Source organism: Enhydra lutris, unplaced genomic scaffold (genome assembly GCF_002288905.1).
Source record: "Enhydra lutris kenyoni isolate GAN:26980312 unplaced genomic scaffold, ASM228890v2 scaffoldscaffold23, whole genome shotgun sequence".
Taxonomy (NCBI): domain Eukaryota; kingdom Metazoa; phylum Chordata; class Mammalia; order Carnivora; family Mustelidae; genus Enhydra; species Enhydra lutris.
The window spans coordinates 19,834,051-19,852,098 of NW_019154107.1; the positions used below are offsets into that span (position 1 = coordinate 19,834,051).

Sequence of the window (18,048 nt, forward strand, 5' to 3'; positions counted from 1 at the left end):
CTCCCCGGTGGGCAAGTTCCCACAGTGCCCACCGCACAATTGATGGGGACCAGGGCCAAGCTCCCTCAAGCCAGCCGGTGGCTGTCTCACGGATGCCAGGTGTAGGAGCCCCCCTCCCTCAGGCTGCCTGGCTCTTCCCGCCACTCGGGCCCCTGAGCTGTCTGTGAGCGGGGTGCGTGCGCCATCATGTGGCCGAGGAGGAGGACACCTTGTCTGACTGTCCAGGGAATTTTCTGACGGCGTGTTTCTGACTGCTTCTCAGTCCCAAAGACCAGGTCCCATGCCCAGGGCTTGTGCACAGACGGCTTTTTCACTTTTGCGCCTTCACAACTCCTTTGGCTAATACTTTCATCCTATAATATGTGTGCAGACTGCAGCCACATGGGGCCTACAGTCAGGACTCAAGCACATAAGGCATGTCCTGTGGGCTCGACCCTGTGGGCGCAGACTTACAGGAGCTTGCCCCAGGCCTGCAGACCTTCGTTGAACCAAGTTTCATTCCTCTGGATTTTACACACACAGTCTGTGCTAACAGTTTTACACGAGAACAATCTGGACCCCAAAGTCAAGTACAAAACAGCATACATGTCTCCATTATTTTCTTTAAGTATAAAAGAATCTTGAACCAGTTTTAAATACCCTGGTTCCTTCTTTGGTGATGGCTCCAGGTAAGCCATGAAACTAGATTTCAAGATCACAGGTAAATGAGAAGCCCTTGGGGTGTGTTTGCTTAGCATGCCAAGCTGTGGATATTTCTTCTGTCATCAAAAGATCTTAAGATAAATTCTGGAAAAATCCACAGGTGCCTACTACTCAAACAGAAGTGAGATCTGGACCCTACTGACTTCCGTGACTACTGGAAGTGGGGTATATTTCTCTCTCTCTCTCTCCTTCTCTCTGCCTTTCTTTTCCAACTGTAATAGGCAAGATCACCTACAAGGAAACTCCAATATACACCAGTTGTTTTGGGTCTCAGAGAAGCATTTTTTATAGTTCGGCAGAGGACTTCCGTGGTATTAAAAAAAATCTTAAAAATCATCTGTCCTTTTACCTCTTTATTATCTCCCACCCCTCCTCCTTAACCTCCCCACTGCCTCGTTTCCTCTTACTTTCCCTGCATGTCTTGTTCTCCTTCTAGAACAAAGCAAGGCTTCTGTGCTCCCCATCCCCAGTCTCCTCCTCTTGCTGACTGGGTCCCCCTTCCTGCCTCTCTCTCCAGAGAAAGTGAAGCCCCCACTGGGGGTGGGGGAAGGGTGGCGAGGGAGGGGTGAATACCAGGGACACAGAGAGAGGGAGGAGGAAAACGTACTGAGCTGGCAGGGTATGGTGCATTCAAGACCAGGCAGAGGCAAAAGCCCCGGGGGGCATCCGTTCCAACTCTGTCATCTCCTAGCAGCCCTGCGCAAGTCACTCAATCTTTCAGGGAATCAGATTCCTCATCTAGAAATGACAGGAGTGGATTAAGTTCTTTTCGAAGTGCCATCATCCAGCTTTAAAGCTGTAGAATTCAAACTCTGCCTTACCCCTTGCCGACCCCCTACCCATGCCTGTCTCCTTCCTCCCTCTTCTGGCTGATAACGGAGTAGACTCCGGTAACCCTTCCAGCCCAGGGCAAATCCTTTGTGCATTCCGTGTCCTGATCACAACTCCACCGATGGAAACCCGGGAAGCGTGTCCAATTTTCAGCCTGTCCTTCACTCACACGTTGAAAACACTCACATTCTCCAGCTCCTGGACGTTTTCAGGAGGGACACGATTTTCGAAGAAGCTACCAGGAAGCAGCATACCTTCCCTTGAGCACACGTGTTACAGTTGGCTTTTCCACACATGTACCCAGGACAAATATCGAAGGCCAGCAGGTCCGGGAGAGGATGACCTGGGTATACATGTATCACGAGTTCATCTAGTTCAAGATAATATTTTCAATGCAATTGAAAATTGCAGGAATATGTCCCATATTCTGAGTCCTCAAATCCTCCCGGAAGTGCTGACTGTACCTCCAAATGGTGCACCGTTGTCAACATGTGGGGAAAAAAATCTTGTTCTCATTTACTCGCAAAAGGAATTCCTTTTGGATTGCTTTCCAAGAGAAATCTCTAGAAGATATGTTGACAGTTTAACAGCCCTGCAGTAATAATAATTAAAATGGTAGTGAGTGACTTGAATCGGAAGTGCACCAAAGCACCGTGAGTTGAAGTGGACGAGCAAAATGTTTACCACAGAGGTTCAGCAAAAGAAAGCTCTTATGCTGCTTCCGTTAAGACAGGATTTATTTTGGAAGAAATCTAAACTGATTATTCGGGAAAGCTTTTTCGGCCCCCAGGCCGAAGTGGTAAGCACCCCAGTTAACTGGAGCTCCTGGGATAGACAGTGTCTTACAGCAGACGAGTGAGGAGCCATTAGCAAACTCTGGCCATTGAGTTAAAACAGCTGGATTTCAGACCTCAATGCAATATGGCTAGCTGTGTGACTCTGGGCAAGTCACCTACCCTCTCTGATCAGTGGTTCCTTCATCTGAATAAGAAATAATGATATATATTCCACATGCCTTCCCCCTTCCCGCAGTGTGATCATATGATGGCATTCCATGCAAGAGAATCGAAAAAGCAATGCCTGCCACATTCTGGGGCCACCAGAAACGTTGATTCCATCTCACTTTCTTCTTTTCTTTAACTCAAGAATACTTATTGAGTAAGTGCTCTGTGCCAGACACCATGCAGGGACCCGAGGAGCTAGAGCTAAACCCTCTGTTTACAATGGTTTGCATCAAAGTATTAAAACTTAAAAAAAGAAAACTGGGGTGCCTAGCTGGCTCAGTCAGAAGAGGTTACGATTCCTGATCTCGGGGTTGTGAGTGCGAGCCCCTGGTTGGGTATAGAGGTTACTAAACAACAACAACAACAAAAACAAACAACTGAAAAAAACTGACAATAAAAACAATTTCCTAAGACAGTTTTATTCCTAAAACTCTAGGACAGGCACTAGCCATCTGGTCTACCTCCCACACTTGCACTGCTGTGAGGAGAGGGCTAACATTAGGAACAACGAGCCGAGGGCACTAGACAACTTCTACTGTACAAGTGAAGGGCCATATGTGCATGCACGTGTTTTAGGAAGATTTTTCAACAAGGAACTCAAAAAAAAATTTTTTAAGCCCTCAGCGTGCCTGGGTGGCTCAGTTGGTTAAGCGTCTGCCTTCAGCTCAGGTCATGATCCTGGGATCCCAGGATGGAGCGCCACACTGGGCTCCCTGCTCAGTGGGGAGTCTGCTTCTCCCTCTCCCTCTGCCCCTTCTCCCTCCTCGTGGTCTCTCTCGCTAGCTCTCTCTCAAGTAAGTAAATAAAAATCTTTTTTAAAAATCCCCAATTAAGAAGCATGCGGAATCAAAATACCTCCTTCCTCCAAACATCTCATTAACAAGCTTGTCCTTTACTTCATTGGTTAATTCCTGAGGCAATTAATGTAGAGGTTGTGTATAAGAATGAGAGTCTGGGGGCACCTGGGTGGCTCAGTTGTTAGGTGTCTGCCTTTGGCTCAGGTCATGATCCTACAGTCCTGGGATCAAGCCCCACACTGGGCTCCCTGCTCAGTGGGGAGCCTGGTTCTCCCTCTCCCACTCCCTCTGCTTGTGTTCCCTCTCTCGCTGTGTCTCTCTGTCAAATAAATAAAATGTTTAAAAAAAATAGAATGAGGGTCTGTCTGCATTCACAGAGCATACGAAAATGTGGAATATGGTGGGAAATACACCTGGACATAGGCACCAGTCATTATATTAGATTGTTTACATCTGTGGAAAACAGCTAAAGGACTCTCTACGACCAAAGGCTGACCAGTACTACCCTGCCTCTCCCACAGCTTAGACACGTCGCCATAGAGCAGGGCAGTGTCCTCTTGCTAGACTGTGGGCAAGTTTCCTGGGCGAGATGCCACAACAGAACTTTATTAACCAATTCTTCTTCAGTCTCAATCTCAATTTACCTTCCCTTTTCCAAGGGCTCCTTAAGTTTCAGAGAAACGACTCACCAGTAGGAACATCTGTGGACATACTTACCTGAGCCTGCATAGAAGCTCTTGATTAGGCTTTTTATACCTGGTGGGGGGTGGATGGCCGGATGTGTGTAGAGATGGAGTTCTTTATCATGAGTTTAAAGCTTCACTGGACAACACACTTTACTTAATCATTTCAGGAGCCAAGCTGGACTCAGAGCACCGTGAAATGAGCTTATGAAAATCAAGTTTCCTCATTCCCCATTCATCTCAGTACATTAGCAGCATGGGGTCCAGATCTGACCTTGGGTGGTTTACTCTGGACCATTCTAGCCGTAATGTATGAATCAGGCAGAATTCATGGCTTGATTTTCACTTTCATCAGCTAGAGCTTGGCTTTGCAGAGGTAAAGACAGTAAAGAAACTTAGGAGAATAAAATGACCACTGGGTGCTGAAGGACAGCACTTCAGAAAATTCTAAATGCTTTTTCTTTTTTTCTTTTCATTTTTTTTAAGTGGGAGCATAAGCTTATTTATTTTTCAATATATTTCGCACTTTAATGTGTTGGTTGTCTGGTCACTTTATTATAGTTTGCTCTGCAAGGCAAAAAGGAAAGTTCTCCTGGCACCAGCAGGTCCCTCATTAGCACACAAGCAAAGCATTCACCTTTATATCTAGCGTGTGAATACCCAACTTCATCGTCTTCTAGCGGTGAGTCTCCAGATCCTACAATAAAAAAGAACAGAAACTGCAGCAAGAAAAGCCAACTGATATGGATGACTATTTTGAAGCATTGCTTTGGCACAGTCATGCGAGAGGGGCAATTAGAACGCAGAGCCGAGAGTGAAAGCTTCCATGGCCATTCATGAAGGGACAGGGGACCTCTCAGAGTGAACCTGGCTGGGCTGAGATTGCCAGAGCCAATCAAAATGAGCCTCCAACTGTTTTTGGAATCACCACGTGCCAACTGAAATTCTGGACTCAGGATAGAAAGTCAACTTCACTCTGAGAAGACGCCAATGTATATGACTCTCATGCCAGGGGACACGCAGTAAAATGTGTGTGACTCAGACATGGCCTACATTTTCTCCAGCAGTCAGAGAAAACTCAGTCAAACTGAGTGTTTGTGGTATCTGAAAGTCCATCTGTCTTGTGAAATGAATTTGGGTGGAGGATAAGGAGGAAAATCAAATCTCTTAATGACAGAAGAACTACAAGGCTACTTTGGTATACTTGTAGGAAATGAGGGCCGAAATCAACAATCTGGATGTTGATTTAGAGCCTCTCACCACGGCATCGCTGAAGTAAAGTTTCTTAATGAGTCTTGCTATCCTTGAAAACCATAGCCTCCGAGAGAAAGTCTGCATTTAAAGATTTAAACTCATTTGGAAGTTGGAACTGAATCATTTTTAGAATATTAAATATTGGATTCCAGTAAGTGGTAGGTTCTTCATCTTTAAAGTAGTACCGGGGCCCAAACTTCAAAATCGGAGTCTTAAATTTACATATCATATCTTTCCCTCTAGACTTCCCGGTCTGATCACTGACCATGGAGTTGGCACCATCTTGGTCCCATGTTTACCTACAGGGGCCTGCAAGCATAACAGACAAAGGCAAGGAGGGCATTCTCTACTATGAGATTTTTCAAATCCCCATACAGGAGAAGGAAAGGAGTAATGGTCCTTGCTCCACATGTATTCCGGATGAGAGATAGAGTGGAAATTCAAAGTCAGAACTTGAGGAAGCCTGGACCATGTCCATTTGAAAAAGGCCCCAACTCCCCAACCAGACAAGCCCAGTTCCATGTTCTCCTTTGTTCCAGGGTTCACTAGCTCTCTGGCCACCAAGACAGGTACAAAGTTACACAAACTGTTCCTTTCTCACTATCAAAAAGTGAACATGAAAACCAGTATTACCCTTCAGGAAAGCGATCTAACAAAATAAATCAAAAGCCCATGTTCAAACCCCGTTATCCAGTCAGTCATTCCACTCCTGGGAATCTATCCCAAGGAAAGAATACTAAATATTGGAAAAAAATTTTACACACCAAGACTTTCTTGCCATGTCACTTATAATAGCAGAAGACTACAAACAGACCAAGTAGTCAATCTCATGGTTAAATAAACCATAGTACATTCATTGGATTGTAATGTCATGTAGCCATTAAAAATAATGTTTATAAAAAGATACAATGGTGTGGAAAAAACTTATGTTATCACATTAAGTGAACAATGTGTCATAGCAAAATTATATAAATGGTGTGATTTATAACAATGTAAAACAATCAAATTCAAAATAATGTATCAAAGAGCCTATGATAACTGGATGTTTTTCTTCTTATTTAAATTTTCTACTATAAACATGTATTACTTTCACAATGGAAAATAAACTTTATTATGCATGTAACTCAAAGAAGCTTAGTTTCTAAAATACATTCTGAATATATTAGAAGTGCTTCAGAATCTGCTGTCCCTCCCCTCCCACCCTGTCTCCATTTCTCTCCACATTCAGAGCTGGACTGGAATTCTCTAAGAACTGTTGGATTCTTCATCTCCGTATGGCCCATCTCCCAGTAAGGGTCAAGAGATCTACCTCATTAAGAGCACTTCCCTTTCCCCCCCAGTCATCCTGGCCTCCATACAATCTACCTAGGCAGTAAGAGACTCTGGACTTATTCCTGGTTCAAAGCAAAGAGGACAACTGTCACAGGTTGGGTTCTTTGGAAAGTAGCTTTTGGGATGGAGTTTGGGGCACAGGAAATTTATTAGGGATCATCAACACCTATGAAAGGGATACGAAGGAAGCAGGTTTGGAGAGAAGAAGTCAAGCTTTGATGGCAGCCCAATGACAGACTTTCAGGCTGGGCAGAAATGGTAGGGCCTGTGTTGGAAGGATGTGAACAGGGGTCAAGCATTTCCAACAACAGAGGCTATCTCTGAAGGGGCTGAAAGTTGATGACTGGCCCAGACCAGCACTGCCTCCAGCTGAGACCACTGGTCCTTCCTTGAAGTAACGTCTGGTCCGGGCATCTCTGGGACCACCACGACACTCACTCATGGACAAACAGCTCGAGATGTGTAATCGCAAGGGGGCAGGGGTACCCTCCATAAAGAAGGGAAGGGACCTATTGGAGAGGCAGGTGTACAGCCCCATCCTGCTGGTCCATCAGCATTCTAAGACACCTTCTTCATATATTATTTATTACAGGGAAAATTTAATAGGGGAATGAGGAAACAAATTATCCTTTATCAACAAGCTATTATATATTCACTAACCAAGTTTGGAATAGGGAAATGTACATGAAATAAAACTAAGCAGAAAAGCAAATATTGTAAACTACATACAGAATGAAGTATAAAGCTACACACACACACACACGCACACACATAATATAACACTGACACACATGTGCCAAATTGGCAGGATTGTAATCAGCAGGGGGAATGGTCCATAAATATGCTAGGATTAAATGGATATGCACATACAAAAAAAATAATAAGAGTCCTATCTCGCACCATACCAAAAAAATCATTTCCAGAGAGTTTATAGGCCCACGTTTGAAAGCCAAACATTTGGGGGAAAATGCAGACCATCTGCATGGTCATGAGTTAGGGAAAGACTATTAAATCAAACGTACAAACCGTCACTTATAAAGGAAAATACTGCTACACTTCACCACACTAAAATGTAAAACTTCGGTGCAATAAGAAACACATAAGCAACGTTTAAAGACACGCGCCAGGCTGGGAGAAAATATTTGCCATGCAGACGACAGAAATACTATCCAGGATATAGAAAGGAAAGAGTCCCCTGGAAAAAAAAAAAAAAAAAGGATACATACGCACAAAACTCCTGGATTTGGAGCCACAACATGTTAATATGAAAGAATCCTCAACCTCGCTGGTCATCAAGGTGCAATAGAACAAGATTCCAATTCACACTCATCAGATCGGCACAAACCTCACCGGCAAGGATGTTGTGTCAGTGGAGTAGAGCTGGTACAATGAGGTTGAAGATATCCTGGGCACTGCACTTGAAACTAACCTTCAAATCAGCCCTCCCACTTTTATTTTATTTTTTTAAAAGATTTTATTTATTTATTTGAGAGATAGAGAAAGAGATAGAGAGAGGCAACACAAGTAGGCAGAACGGCAGGCAAGGGGAGAGGGAGAAGCAGACTCTCCACTGAGGAGAGAGCCCGACGCGGGCTCAATCCCAGGACACTGGGACAATGACCTGAGCCGAAGGCTGAGCCACCCAGGCGTCCCAGCCCTCCCACTGTTAGACGACGGCCTCAGGAACTCCCACATAATGCAAAGACAGCCATGCGCTAGAATGCTCAGGGCAGCACTGCCTCTAGTAACAACAACTGTATAAACCCATTACTAGAAGGAAACGGGGAGGTGGGGGGGGGTGTTCAAATGATAGACAGCTGTCACAACTCAAATGGTTGAATTCCATCTACATGAAACAAGGTGGAATCACAAACACAATGATGGACAGTAAATAAAAGCAAGTTACATAATAAATAGTGTGACGTCAATTACATCACATCTTCAAATGCAAAAATCACTACTATATGTTTTCCATAGATATGCAGGAAACTGATAATGGGTTGGAAAAATATACACCAACTTCAGATTAGTGGTTTCCTCTGGGCAGAGAGGATGCTGTACATGCTATACATGGGGGCCACTGACATCTTATATCTTAGCAAGAAAAAAATCTGAAGAAAATATGAATATCAGTTGAGTCTACAGGGTGAATCGTTTACTTATAGTTGAATTACTTCCTTATTTAAAAAAGGAAGAGAGGAAAGGAGGGAGAAAAGGAAAGAAATGGGGAAGATGGCTGGAACAACATACCAGAAGCCTCCATGCTTGAGCAGAACTCATGGGTGAAAATTTCCCCCTTTATTCTCTGCTTTTCAGGTTTTCTCCATTGACCCTATCATTACTTTAAAGTTTCTAAAAATGTACTGGACAATTGTGAAAGACTGCACCTGGTGGACTGTGGTTCATTCTGGTTCATTCCCCACCGCTGCAAGTCTTCACATCCCAAAGCCCTGATGCGCATCTAAAAGGACTGCCACACAAGCAAGTGCAGGACCAGTTGCCAGAAGCTGAACTTCTACCCTCTGGGTAGATCACCTTCACCTGCACCCGCGTAACTCCCACTGTGAGCTCCGACCCCGCTCCTTGCCTCCAGGGCCGTTAGGAGCACACTCCGTGTATGGTCAAACCACTAGCTCAAGTCAAAGAGCACGAGCTCCACTCACATGTCATGGGGAAAATGGGAGATGTTTGCCCAAGAGAGGAAACCTCTAGGTTACACTGTGACGAGGGTCTTTATAATGAGCCAGAAGGGGAGACAAGCATTCTCACTGTTGCTTTTACTAAACTTAGAGACTGCGAGACAGATAATGCAGATCACCTCAATTCAGAATCCTGGCAGAGGTTACCCTGATGAAAAAATTGACTAGCCACAGCTCACAGACACTGGTCCACCCACCTCCGCTTAGATCCCAAGCCACTAGCATGGCTCTCCCTAGCACTGACAGCCCAACAACAAATGGCCTTCTCGTGGTCCAACGGCTGGTATGCCAGGGAAGGGTGGGACCCCCAAAAGCAAGACCAATCTGGGTGTACCAAAAGCTGCTGATCGGTGGCCTGGTAGCCATTCTCCTCTTTTCTCTTGCTAAAAGACCCGCAAGGTCCTGTTCAGCAGCAATGTGCCTTTCCCCAGGAGACGAACGACCATGACTTTAAACCACAAATCGCCTTCTGCCAATGACCGTTGCCAGGGTAGGCATGAAACTTGGGACTGGCCATTGACAAGAAAGAAGAATTGCAATTTGGGGGGATGGGGAATATGGGAAAGATTTTCTCTCTGATGAAAGAGGAAACTGCCCAGGGAGAAAAGTCTTTTGCCCTCTTTCCTCGCTTCCGGCTTTGGAAGCTATTGTGTAAGGGTGAATGCCAGAAGCTATGGCAGCCCTTTTGCAACCATGAGATAAGATGTTGGGACTTCTAAAGATTTTTAGCTGTGGTTGACACGGTGGAAGGATAACAAGAACTTGGGGTCTGTGATATACCTTATTGGGCTACTAAATCAGGCTCAGACATCTTACCTCCAGACTTCTTGTTAGGTCAACAATAAATGTCCTTTTGATTTAATCTTCTGTAAAGAACGTTGTTTATTACTTGTAACTGATTGTATCCAAACCAATACACAAATGAATGGGAAATTAACTGCCTATTACTAACGGGATAAAAGAAGGGAAAAGAAAATAAATGAATACTAGCCATCCCCCTCTGAAAGTGTACAGTTTATATTCAGCCTAAACTCACACATCGACTTCTATAAAAAATAATAACCAGTCTACAAAATGGACATAGGGAAGGATGCCATCAGACCAAAGACTAACTTACATGCAGCAGATTTTACTTACTAAAGTTTAATAAGTAGTAAAAGAGATTCATACATATCGGGGATATTCCACAGGTTTACAGTGAAAAGAAAGGAAAGAAGAAAAAGAGAGGGCAGTGGGGAGGACAGAGGAAGGGTCCTTAACACATTCTTCTTGATTTATGAAAAGTCTATCCCTCTAGAATTCTGGTTAACTGAGGTCTTATTATGACAACCATTAATCAGTCCTCATATGGTTCGGATTACCACTCTTTGGAAAGAATGCTTCATTGCTTCTTCCACACAAACACAAATTCAACATTGGCTCAGAAATCAGAAACTCGGTGCCATGAAGGCTTCTGTCCCTCAGCCATACCTGGAGCCAGTTCCATTTATAATTCTGCTCTCCTTGCAGAAACTTCATCTACGTCAACAGAATTCCAAAGAAACAGCCACTCCTCTCCTCCAAAGTTCAAATAAGGGTCTTTCTGGTCAACTGAACCCCACCTTATCATTCTGAACGTCCACGTATCATTGAGGCACCAAATCACTCTTAAGAAATATCTATTATATGTATTAGAATTACATCAGGAACTTCAGTTTTAGAAGGCTAGGAGAATACTCCTTTCGTCACCCTAAACGTGTTCTCATGGTGGGTGGGGGGAAGCATTGGAGACTAATGAAAATACAGCCAATTTGCTAAAACTCTATATTTCTTTATTGATTGTGACACATGATCCAAATGGACAGATCTGCTGGTTCTATGTTATATTTTTAACTCAAAGGGCTGGGCTTATTTTTTAGTTATTTTGAAGACAGCTCTGCATTCTTAGTGTTTGGTAGGAAATTTCTATTTTTCCCTTCCTCCTCATTATTCTAAATATACTCTTATTATTATCAAAAGTCATTGTATTAAATAGCAAACTGCATCATCAATTTTATTTCAAAAGCCAATAGCAAAATAAAATTCCCTTTACAATAGAGATTCTTAATCTGAGTCCCCGGCCTCCTAGAGGATCAGCGGAAAGGCTCTGTGCGCGAAGTGCATGAACCCCCTGTAATCGGGCATGCCTTTTGCTACATAAATACACTTTCCAGGGGAAAAAGCTGCTAACCTTCAGTAGATTTTTTTTTTTAAAGATTTTATTTATTTATTTGACAGACAGAGATCACAAGCAGGCAGAGAGGCAGGCAGAGAGAGAGAGAGGAGGAAGCAGGCTCCCTGCGGAGCAGAGAGCCCGACGTGGGGCTTGATCCCAGGACCCTGGGATCATGACCTGAGCCGAAGGCAGAGGCTTTAACCCACTGAGCCACCCAGGCGCCCCTTTCAGTAGATTTTTAATAAGGGTCTGTGATCCAGAATGTATTAAGAACCACAGTTTTATATCATTCTTTTTTAAAATTTTTTTATTATTATGTTCAATTAGCCAACATTCTTTATTTTAAAGGATGTTTGAATGTTTACTGAGGACATATGCAGTATCTCCTTGATATTTGACTGATTTTAGTACAGAAGAGGAGAGAGAAATATATTTAACGCAGAGATAAAACCTTACCTTTACTAGATCTTATTGTTTTTCCCTAGATTTTGATGTCGATAGAAGCTTTCTGCAATGACGGAAATGTTTTCTATCTGTGCTGGCCAACAGGGTAGCCCCTAGCCATATGGGGTCAATTAAGCGCTTGAAATATATGGCTAGTACAACAGGAAAACAGAGTGGTTTTATGTCATTTCATTTTAATTTGAATAGCCACAGGTGGCTAGTAGCTATCATGCTAGACAGCATAGGTCTAGACTTAATTCAAGAAGAAAACTATGGGGTGCCTGGGTGGCTCAGTGGTTAAAGCCTCTGCCTTTGGCTCAGGTCGTGATCTCGGGGTCCTGGGATCGAGTCCCGCATCGGGCTCTCTGCTCGGCAGGGAGCCTGCCTCCTCCTCCTGTCTCTCTCTGCCTGCCTCTCTGCCTACTTGTGATCTGTCTGTCAAAAAAAAAAAAAAAGAAGAAGAAAACTATGAAGATAAATTATGTCTCTAAATAGCACAGTGGTGAGAACCACGTCTAATATGTCTTGTATATCTAGCATAGGATTCAGAATTGGTAGTCAACAAGTGTTGGAAGGATGAGAAAAATTCCCTTAAGTTTCTTATGACACATAAATCATGTGTCCTTATGCTCCTGTGTCTGCGATGGTTTACCCTGCTCGGTGCAGCTTCAGTGCATGAAGTAGAAATGTGACAATCCTGGCGAGATCTGGATGTTTAGAAAAACGTATTTTTACATTGTATTTATTTTGGGGTGCCTGGGTGGCTCAGTGGGTTAAAGCCTCTGCCTTCGGCTCAGGTCGTGATCTTAGGGTCCTGGGATCGAGCCCCAAATCGGGCTCTCTGCTCAGCGGGGAGCCTGCTTCCCTCTCTCTCTCTCTCCGCCTGCCTCTCTGCCTACTTGTGATCTGTCTGTCAGATAAATAAACAAAATCTTAAAATAAAGTCTCCATAATTGGGCACCTGGGTGGCTCAGTGGGATAAAGCCGCTGCCTTCAGCTCAGGTCATGATCTCAGGGTCCTGGGATCGAGCCCCGCATTGAGCTCTCTGCTTGGCAGGGAGCCTGCTTCCCTTCCTCTCTCTCTGCCTGCTCTGTCTACTTGTGATCTCTGTCTCTGTCAAATAAATAAATAAAATCTTTTTTTTTAAATTTATTTATTTTATTTTTTGAGGCGGGGGAGGGGCAGAGGGAGAGGGAAAGAGAATCTGAATCCCCACACTGGGCAAAGAGCCCAATGTAGGGCTCAATCGCACGACCCTGAGATTATGACCTGAGCCAAAACCAAGAGCAGGATGTTTAACTGACTGAGCCCCCCAGGCACCCCAGAAAAATGCACTGTGTACTATTGGAAGCCATAGGGTATTTGTGGGAACCAGACGATTTAGTGCTAGCAAATGATTTGCCAAAGGGTTTATACTGCAGCCATAATAAAGTATAAAGGGCATTTGGATGGCTTATGAACAAAGATCAAATCCGGGGCACTGCCAGGAAAACACAGTCTAAAGATGAAGCCAAAGATATGACTGTCAAATCCTTGGTTAAATCAAGATGGTGACTCAGAATCCCTTCAGTCATACAATAGGCCCCTGAAAGAGATTAAGGATGTGTCTCATAGAGCCTCTCAATCAAATAGAAAAGAGTCTATATCTCTAAAATGTGTGGGTATGGCTTTTGTCTAGTTGAAGGAACTCCAAGAAGGTTCACAGGAGACCCACAGCATTCTTAATAAGTTACACACGCAGAAATATCCCTGGCATGACTGAGGAAACAGAAACATTACAGAATGAGGGGAGGTCTCTGGACTCCCAGAATTCTCCGGTCAGGAAGCAGGCTCACAAGACTGCTTAGCTGTCAACAGATGTGACCTTTCATGAGAAAAGAGAGCATGCTCAGAGGGTGGAATAAAGAGCCAAGAGGGTAGGAAAAATCATAAAGAATCTTCTTTATGCCTGGGTGGCTCAGTCGGTTGAGCGTCTGCCTGCAGCTCAGGTCATGATCCCAGGCTCCCGGGATCAAGCCCAAGTGGGGCTCCCTGCTCAGCAGGGAGCCTGCTTCTCCCTCTGCCCGCTGCTCCCCCTGCTTGTGTGCTCTCTCTTGCTCTTGCTCTCTCTCTCTCTCAAATAAATAAATAAAATCTTAAAAAAAAAAAAAAAGAATTCTTTCTAGACTGTGAGGCATGACCAAGTAACTACCAAAATTTGGGCAGACAGATTTCAGAATTTCTATAGAATAGTGACTACTTTGTGCCCCCAATTTAACCTCATTTTTTAAAATGATGGGGGCGGGAGGGCAATCCTGCGGAATACAAGTTTTTGAGCATCTTCTGGTGCTAGACCTGACCTGAGACCGTATCCTTGCTTGGCTCTCGTTTGCTCCCCTCCATCACTTATAGGTTTTCCCTGAGAACAGTCTGTCAACAAACCACAGGCTCAACTTCCAGGGAACCAAGTTAAGACAGCCATTGAATCTCCCTAAAACTCAAATACCCCAATTGGCCATGCCTCATAGGGTTGCTGGAAAGGCTAAATGTCATATGTATATGTTTTCAAAATACCATATTAAAATAAAATAATTACTACCATCCTTGGTTTTTTTTAGAGGCTTCTTATTTGATGGTTCACAATCACATCTTCTATTTAATTAGGCTTCTAGTGCCCTGAGACACTGTGCATGTCAATGAGCTTCTGGTAAAAATATTAAAATGTGACAAACTTTTATCTGGCCTGATCAGTTTTTCAAGAATTTTTTTTAATGCATTAAGCATTGTTAGGAGCGTCGGCGCTACCAAAGTTTTCTCTGTGTGTTTTCAAATTCCTCCATCTAAACCATCTTGTATGGTGTGTGTGTGTGTGTGTGTGTGTGTGTGTAAATATCAGGAAAGGTCACGTACTCAACCCTCTGTAGTAAAATAAACTATTGTCAAATTTAGTCAATGGATTCAGATGATCAGATGATAAAATTTATTTAGGAAAAAGTGACTTTCGGGTTCAATATGTTACCATAGCATATCCTTTGAGGCTGGAAAATCTCTGTGTTCCCCTATATGCCTTCATAATCTCAAGATCTTTACAAAGTGGGAACCTACAGAAAGTTATTTTATTGCTGTGAAGTATTATTCCCAAGTCTCTCATTTTGTGGCTTTTGGTAGCACACGTATGAGTGTTCAAACATTTTGGGGGACCCTGAAGAAGGGGAGACAGAGGGGAAAGTGCTAACCCTTCTCTCCTCCATGGATAACTTTACAAATGTTTCTTAATATATGGGAGGCCACTGAGGAGGGGCAGGAGTGAGTCCCACATGCCTGACCGGCAGGCAAGATCTGCTCTGTTAGGTCTTGGCAAAGTTCCAAGACAGACGAGCGATGTCCAGATGCTGTGTATAAATGTGTGTGTTTAAAGGAGTGCAGCAGAGACAACACTAGCTCTACAAGACCATCGGCTTCAACTTCAAGATGCAGGCCCAGAAAAAGTACACAGAGGGCCAGAAACTATAAATGAGCCACTTGTCCTTGGAAGCCTTACTGTTCTAAATCAGTGGCAGGCTAACAGATGAAAGCCCAAAGCTAAGGAAAAGGGTGCGGGTAGGGGTGGGGGGAGCAAGTACACCAGGAGGAGACATGCTCCAAGTGGAACATATGGATTCCAGAAAGATCGATCTAAACCTTTCGCGAATCATGAGGAATAGATGGAAGAAAATGTTTGTTACCAGTGTCCTTCTTGGGGAAGCACATTTATCAAAATGTTCAGAAGGCACAAGTTTATAGTACATCTCAGACATTCACTTCACCATACGCCCCCCCTCTTTTTCTTTCTCCATCACCATCCCAAGCCCCTCACATGTACCAACAATCAACTAGAGTTGGGTGTTGCAAACTTTCAACCCAATTTAATGGGTCATATGGTACTTTTGTAGGGAAATAGAATTGAAAATGTTAGGATTTTCAAGTGTCCATGGATAGATAATGGTTAAAGAAGGTGTGGTGTGGCTGTGGGTTTGTTTATATATATATATATATATATATATATAGAGAGAGAGAGAGAGAGAGAGAGAGAGAGGAAGAGAAGATATGGTGTATATATATATATATATATGTATATGGTATATAAAGAAAATGTGGGGGCGCCTGGGTGGCTCAGTGGGTTAAAGTCTCTGCCTTCGGCTCAGGTCATGATCCCAGGGTCCTGGGATCGAGCCCCGTGTCGGGCTCTCTGCTCAGCAGGGAGCCTGCTTCCTCCTCTCTCTCTGCCTGACTCTCTGCCTACCTGTGATCTCTGTCAAATAAATAAATGAAATCTTAAAAAAAAAGAAAATGTGGTACATATATATATATATGTACACATTATATATTACATATGTAATTATATATTACAGAGTAATATTGTACCCTGCCATAAAGAAGGATGAGGTCTTGCCATTTGCAACAACATGGATAGACCTAGACAACATTACGTTAAATGGAATAAGTCAGATACAGACAAATACCACAGATCTCACTTATATGTGCAATCAAAAAAATAAAACAAACAAAAAGCAGAAATAGACCCATAAATACAGAGACTAAACTGATGGTTGCCAGAAGGGGGGATGGGCAAAATGCGTGAAGGGGAGTGGGAGGTACAGGCTTGCAGGCTTCTAGTTAATCAATATGTCATACGGATGACAGGTCCAGCATAGAGAGCATAGGCAATACAGTCAATGGTGTTGTAATTAACATTGGTGACAGCTGGCAGTTACCTCTGTCCTGAGCACAGATTCACATATAGACTTGTATAGACTCGTCTAATCACTACATCCTGGACTTGAGACTAATGTAATGTTGCGTGTTAACAATACTTCAATTTTAAAAAAGAAAATATCACACTTTGTTACATATATTAAAGATGAATACTACTTTGTGCAACTTTGTTTCAATTACATGGGTGTGTACGTGGTAGGGTGTCCCTGGTTTGCAAGAGATAGTCCCATTTCGCGTCTGTTGTCCCAGCATTATCAACAGCGCTGCTTTTCACACTCAGAAGTGGACAATTAATAACACGTTCACCCTAATGATAGGCCACGGTAGAATATATGCCTTCCTATGCATAGAATATATGCCTTTTGGAAAAACAGTGATTCTGAATGTTTTGAAAACGCGTAGAGAATGGCCTTGTCCTGTTCATTCTGTGTGTCTTCCCTCCAAATGAAGGCAGCCATCTAAGAAAGGCTTCCAGGAGCAGTGACGGAAGCCGCTGCTTTCCCCCTGATTTGTTCGGGACACAGATGTCCCATGCCATGAGAAGTCAAGCAGGTCCTGAATTTCTTCAACCGCCCGTCGCCATCCTAGCTGGCAGGATGCAATTGGAAGAGCCCTGGGATCAATTTCCAGTTCCTCTACTACCTGTATGTTCTCGACTGGGGAAGCCACTTTCCTTCCCTGAGCCTCAGTTTGCTCATCTGTAAAAGGGAGCGACCGTACAGTACACTACGTGCTTTCGAATTAGGTTCACCTTCAACCTGGAGTTGGGCTCACTGTAGTCAAGCAAATCAGCTTGCCCTTCTCCTTCCCCTCCAACTAGTCATAACCAATCAGTCTGGCACAGCAGTAAACTTCACCAGCCTCTCTCTCTCGTTGGCATTGCCTCTTCAGGTCCTCGGAGCCACCCCAAGAAGGAGTGACGACCCAGGGACTAGGACGTAAAGCTGGCAGGGCAGCAGCCCTCTGCCACCTTGCTCGTGCCTGCAGTCTGCACTCTGGGAATGAAGCGAATGTCAATTTTAAGAGGAAGAAGGACTGAACTCTTCTGACCATAAGCCTTGTGCAATTTCACAACCACTGGTCTCTGTCTTCATGCCTCCTTCACACAGCCAACCTGAAAAGCCCTTCCTCTCTTTCTTAGTCCCTTGCCTGTTTTCAAAACTATTTCAAAGCCTGGTTGCTCTAGTTTGTCTTTTCTAATCTTTACTATTTTTAAAAAATATTTTATATATTTATTTGACACGGGGGAGGGGTCACAAGTAGGCAGAGAGGCAGGCTAAGAGAGAGAGGGAAGCAGGCTCCCTGCTGAGCAGAGAGCCCGATGCAGGGCTCAATCCCAGGACCCCAGGATCATGATCTGAGCTGATGGCAGA

General features: G+C 43.8%; 1 protein-coding gene across 1 annotated transcript in view; it reads right to left on the reverse strand.

The window, feature by feature from the left end:
- Window positions 1–18,048, reverse strand: part of LOC111150491 (sushi repeat containing protein, X-linked) — a 122,535-nt gene that overhangs the window by 66,773 nt on the left and 37,714 nt on the right. The window contains exon 2 of the mRNA XM_022507964.1: window positions 4,655–4,714. Coding sequence (XP_022363672.1) covers window positions 4,655–4,714 — 60 coding nt within the window. The remainder of the gene's footprint in view (window positions 1–4,654; window positions 4,715–18,048) is intronic.